This window comes from Scardinius erythrophthalmus, assembly GCF_964197995.2.
Source record: "Scardinius erythrophthalmus genome assembly, chromosome: 21".
Taxonomy (NCBI): Eukaryota; Metazoa; Chordata; class Actinopteri; order Cypriniformes; family Leuciscidae; genus Scardinius; species Scardinius erythrophthalmus.
The window spans coordinates 18,233,224-18,239,282 of NC_138241.1; the positions used below are offsets into that span (position 1 = coordinate 18,233,224).

Here is a 6,059-nt window from a genome sequence, read left to right on the forward strand (position 1 = left end):
AGATCATGATAGCAGGGACAGAATTATAAAACCGGGACAGATTTATAAAACCAGAACATAAGCTGTAAAGACCTACAAATCATGCTACCTCAAGCTGCTTATACAAATAAGGGCAAAATAAATGAAATTGTCAATAGAAACAAAGAAAGAGGGATTTACAAAGCCGACTGGTTGAAGCAGGCAGGCCAGTTTGAATGGCAGAGAATTCATTAGATCCATTAGTTAATATTATCTTAAAAAATATATATATATTCTTTATAAAAGTACAAGAATATAATGTTTCATTCAAATGGTTAAAAAAACATTCAAATTTAGCCTAAACATTGTCAAACATCTGAATAAATAGCTCCAACACAGGACAAAACAAACATAAATGACTGAAATACAATATTTATAAACCAAAATTAAGTAATTCTGATGTTTTTTAAATATAGATATCTGCAAAACAAGGTCAAATAATTGCGTAATAGTGTAAAGCAGACAGAAAAGTAGGCTATTCCAAAAACAGAAGTCGCCTTGCAAGCAGAGAGAGAGAGAAAGAAGTTTGTTTGTTTGTTTGTTTGTTTGTTTCAAACCCGTTGTCCCTCCCTACAACTGCGATTGGTGGATGCCAATCCCTCCCTAATTCGCTGCGCTGTAGAGAGCGACGTTTGTGTATATAAACTCAGACAGCATATTTGGTTGCATCCAGTTTCGATTTGACGACATTAGGGAGAATCAAGACAGCCCGAGTCATACAGCTTAAACATGTATCTTAAAATGATTGTGGCGTTTCTGGCGGTGATTTTGGCCGTGGCGAGCGCTGGGATGGTTGGAGGTCCTGTGGATTCAGACATGAAAGACGAAGGAGCTCAGGATGCGTTACAGTTTGCAATGGCTGAGTACAACAGGCAAAGCAATGATGCGTTTGTGCGTCAGGTTTCTGAAGTCGTCAAGGTTCAAACACAAGTAAGTAGGCCTTGCTTTAAACGTTTGTTTTCTCATTTATACTCGGACGTCGCTAAATCACACCCAGTGAGAAACGCAGGCCGCTGTCATGGTTTGCCGAGACCCGTTACTATGTTAGATAGTCAATGTCAACCGAATTTGTTGATCCTGGAACAACATTCCTGTCCGTTTTTTAATCCTAACCATATCCCTACACCTAAACCTTTCTTAACACCTAAGTTAAGCTATACCTAAAATCAGAGGGAAATGATAGGTGAATAAGAATGGTGTAAATCACCTAACTCTGGTTGTAGGTAACTTTACATAAACATTAAACCTATCAGTCAAATCTTATTGGTTGATTTGGTTGAATGTTGATCCAGGAACATGTTACACTTGGTGAAATCAGGTTCTGCATCATGGTGTGAATGACTGCGTCAACAAACCTGATTTAAATGACAAGCCTATTTAAAACAGTCACAAAGGTGTGGCGATGTGACTATACAAATAAATGTATAGCAAATAACTGTCTGAATATATTTTTTAAACTTACTATTTTTTAATAGTATGTAATCCAGAAACAACTAGTATTCAGCTAGTAATGCCATATGCCTATAGGATTTAATGGCAAACAATTGTTAGTAACAATGGAATAAGTTATTTATTATCAATATTGTTAAAGTGATTTGAAGCAAAGAAGTTAACACTGGTATGAGGAAGTATTAAGTATCTAACGAATAGTTACTAGAGATGGTGGAAAATATACTAGGAATAATGAAGAAATAAATAAAGAATAGATGTTAAAACAAATAAATATTTTCAGAACCCTTGACATTTTTGCCAGTTTTGAGAATTGTTGGCCCCAACATAGAAACTATTTATATTATAGGCCACAAAATGATTTTGATTTTTAAAGGCAAGACAGTAAAGGATTTTTCAGATGTTTTAAACAGTATTTGAAGTATGACCAATGTTTTTTGAAAATTGACAAAACTACAAAAAATTGCTATAAATAACTGTTTACTGCTTAAAATGTCCTCTTTGCTCACATCATGATATGATCATGGTAAGAAAGATCTTTTAAGCATCAGTTAATGTAGGTTACTTTTGTGAAATTGTGACACATTAGGCTACATCAAGGTTTACCCTACAATGTTTCTGGTTGCTATAGGTTGTTTCAGGCCTGAAATACATCTTCACTGTGAAAGTGGCCAGAACATCTTGCAGGAAGGGTGGAGTTGAGACCCTGTGTGCCGTTCATGAGGACCCTGCTATGGCAGATGTAAGACACACTGTCTCATTTATACTATTACAGTTACCTGTGTGCATTTCTCAATTTCCATATTAAAAAAGATTTACCTTTTTTTCCTTTTAGGTCACTGAGTGCAAAATTGCGGTCTGGAGCCAGCCATGGTTAAAATCAATTAAAGTAGTTGAAAACACCTGCGTGTAGAGCATGTTTCTAGTGCAGTTTGAGGCTTTTTAACATTCATGCAGCAATAAAATGTAATTGTTATTGCTAGTAATTATGGTTAACCAGATGTCTTTCCTATTAATAAAATAGGAATTTGATTTTTCGTGATAACCTTTGATGTCAACAACAAATCATGATATAAGAATGCTTTACTAACACAATAATCATGTAATCTCATTAGACTTAATTGCTTTGAAAAAAATCTTTTAAATAATAAACTGCATTTTCCAATATTTGTTCATCCTCATTAAAACATGGTTGAACAAGATATGTCTGTGCACTGTTTTTGGTTAAATACATTTTGGGAGTCATACTGATTTGGAGGATTGAGAACACTATATTATTTTGTGAATGTATACATAAAGAAAACAACCCAATAGTATTTATGTGATAATAACAGTTATATGAGTGTAAATACCAGAACTGATGTATTTGTATGTAATTTAAATTTAATGTTCACAGTTTTATAAATACCTCAATCTTGCACTCACATGCAATACTTTTCTCTAAATATGAAATAAACCTCTGCAGAATTAATGCATTGAAACTAGCATTTTGATACAAGGGTTGAAACTATTTCTTTTGCCACAAAAGTAGTTTTTAGCGCAATTTCCCAACGGACAAAATTGCAATTGTTAACTCATGATTTCTGTTCTGTCTGTGCGCACCAATCTTGCACTTCTATCTACTCCTCAACCACACCACCTAGAGACTTCGGGTTTTCGGCATTATGTTAAGGAAGGTCTAATCTCGGGAACGCACAAAAAAAATCCAGGAAAAGATTTACTATCTCTTAGTGTTGTGATCCCATGAGGTGAGAAAATTGCGCTAAAACACTCACTGAGTTTTTATTACTTGTTTGGTTTTCTTTACCTCATAAAAATGATGAAGGATAATAAGGATATTTTATTTTTATCATGCATGTTCCAATAATCCCTATGGTGTTTGCATGACAAGCCAGTGGTGTACAGAAATGTATACTAATAAAATAATTTATACTAATTACACTGTAGCAATGTAAGGTGTATAGCAGCATTATGTTATTTTAATTTCAGCACAGTTTAGTTAGTACTCCACTATGAAGCTAATATATTAATATATTTCCTTCAAAAACGTTTCACCAGGAATAAATCTTTAAAAAAATTAAATATTGCAATGAACAATTTAGTATAATGTTTGTATGATGTGAGTTGTCAGTTGTAGTTTTTCATTACTACTGTACATTACTACAATTTATGTCTTTTAAAATACATTGATCGTGCCATGTGCCACAATCAGGTATACACACACAATGAAGATGAATCTCCAATAAAGTCTTTAATAAGCAAACACAGATGAAGGCAGGTAAATCGAAATAACACGTATGCATTGGCAAGACCAGACAACTTTCTAATGAAACGAGAACTTATACAAGGAACAAACAAACAATGGTAAGTTGTTAGGCAACAGCTGAACAGAATGACTAATCAAATGATTTATCATATTAGCTAATATCGAACTCAGGAAGGAAAACATAAATGACATAAAACAAACTCAAAGCTGAACATAACTGACATTATGCCCCATCCTGTAAAGGCGCAACCTTGCGCTGACAGTCCAAATGAGGGAGGAGGATGCAGAGTAGGAGTAGAGTAGATGAAAGAAGGAGAGACCAGAGTGTCGATGACGGTGGGAGAAGCCCGGAGCAGGAGGAGTCAGGTGGGGACCGAGAGTCCAGCCTGAATGTAGACGCAGCCAATGGTTGTGGAGCTGGAGCCCTAGGCACAGACAGAGTAGATGGGAGCTCGCAAGACTGATGGCTTCAGAGGCCACGACCAAGCCATACCGACGACCTGAGGTGGAGCCGGAGGGAGGGCAGAGCCAGACTGAGCCGTAGGGGTGTAGAGACGGAGCGCAGCGGATGGCTCGCAAGTCCGTTGCGCAGACGAAGCAAAATCTGACCACGGTGGGTCCAGAGGATCGAGGGAGTCCGATGGACCCGTATGGCCGAGGTCTCTGGTGGAGGTGAGTGAGTGACGACGACCAGAGGCTAGAGGCGGAGCCAGGGGATCTGCTCTCCCAGGAGGAGCTGGATAACGGAAGCCCGAGGTGGATCCACGTCACAGAGGGGAGACAGACGAGGAGCCGAGGGGCTGATGAAGGACAGCGAAGAGATGGGTGGGGACACTGAATACTTTGTGCTGAACGGGACCAGCAGTGATGCAGGACTAGGTGGGATCAGCGGGGTAGAGGCTCATCCTCTCCAAACACCTGCAAACTGTCTACAGAGTTTAGCAGCGACTCACTCTCAGTGGCGGGAGAGTAGGTTTGTTCGACTTCATACAGCGCTGCGCAGACCGAACGGCGGCTGACTTGAAGCAGTGCATGGCGGTTAGAAATTGTGTCCGACTTGAGACAGCGCCGATGCCACGTTCCTGTGACGTATGGCATCGCATCAAAGTACAGCGAGAGCGATTTAAGAGCTGCACGAGCTCTGATGACAACAGGCCGAATCCACCGCATGACAATAATCACGTGTGTTTTGTGTTAATTCAGTTCCACTAATGTTCATGTAACGCAGTTCGTTGCTGTGGGAGGAAGATGGGAACTGGCGAACATTCAAAGACTTTTGAAAAATAAGTCAACAACAAAACGAAAGTAAAGTATAATAAAACAAAACATTCAATAGTCCACGCCTGGTCATCTCTCGTCCTTCACATCTAATAAAACAAAACATTCAATAGTCCAGGCCTGGTCATCTCTCGTCCTTCACGATCGTCGCTCCTCCCGGCTACACACTGGCTGCGTGGCGTGAGCGTGGCGTTTCTGAAGCGTGTCAGATGCGTGGCGGCTGCGTCGCGTTTTCTGTGTCTTTGCACACCAGAAGCGTGTCTGACGCGGCGCTGCTGCTGCTAGGTGACATATTGGTGACATGGGGAGAGAGTTGTGGAAGGCCTATATTTCATGTTAAACATAAATATATAGCAGCAAAGACAACATCGGCAGTGTTGACGGCAATATAGACTATAGAATATTTCGTTCTGTATTGACAGGTGCAGTATTTGAAAATCGATAATATTTTTTTAAATTGCATTTATATTTGCATTTATGTCAAACCCTAGACACTTTCAAACATCAAAATGACATTTATTAATATGTATTCGTGTCAAAATGTCATATAAACATCTTTTCCTATTCAATTTAGGCCGGCTACACACTGGCTGCGTGGCGTAAGCGTCTCAGCTGCGTGGCGTGTCCGTTTTTATTTCGGCTCCCATGTTAACAGGTTAGAGCTTGCACACTGCCTGCGTGACACGCACGTCTCAGGCGCGGCTCGAGCCGCGCGGAAAACGCGTGCCTGCTAGAAATAGAACCGACGCCTATTTTTCACCCCTCATTTACACTGCACACGTGTGCGGTGCATTACGTCTGCGACAAGGTTTTATTCCGTCCTCCACGCGGTGCCAACTCACACCGGGAGCATTTCAGAAGCGGAGCGACTAGATGCGCGAGACCACGTGATTTGCCTGTCAGACGTGGTTTTTCTTGATTTTTGAGTTTCTACCATACAGTCTATGGTTTCTACCAAGGATATTGGTGTGTAATACGTTTGGGAGTTTGCACAGGGTGTTTATTTTGAATTTGACAATGTTTTTTTTACTTTTATTTTGTATTCCCG

General features: G+C 39.6%; 1 protein-coding gene across 1 annotated transcript; it reads left to right on the forward strand.

Moving 5' to 3' along the window:
* Positions 1 to 461: 461 nt before the first annotated feature.
* Positions 462 to 2,669, forward strand: cst3 (cystatin C (amyloid angiopathy and cerebral hemorrhage)). The gene is made up of 3 exons (XM_081350886.1): positions 462 to 948; positions 2,099 to 2,209; positions 2,303 to 2,669. Exons 1-3 carry the CDS (start codon positions 748 to 750, stop codon positions 2,378 to 2,380), a joined length of 390 nt encoding a protein of 129 aa, XP_081207012.1. The 5' UTR covers positions 462 to 747; the 3' UTR covers positions 2,381 to 2,669.
* Positions 2,670 to 6,059: the final 3,390 nt, after the last annotated feature.

Bases quoted from the DNA above. Each gene is read 5' to 3' on its own strand.
- cst3 (XM_081350886.1), top strand. From the start codon at position 748: ATGTATCTTAAAATGATTGTGGCGTTTCTGGCGGTGATTTTGGCCGTG. The intron at 949-2,098 runs GTAAGTAGGCCT...TGGTTGCTATAG, and splicing joins TCGTCAAGGTTCAAACACAA to GTTGTTTCAGGCCTGAAATA. The intron at 2,210-2,302 runs GTAAGACACACT...TTTTCCTTTTAG, and splicing joins AGGACCCTGCTATGGCAGAT to GTCACTGAGTGCAAAATTGC.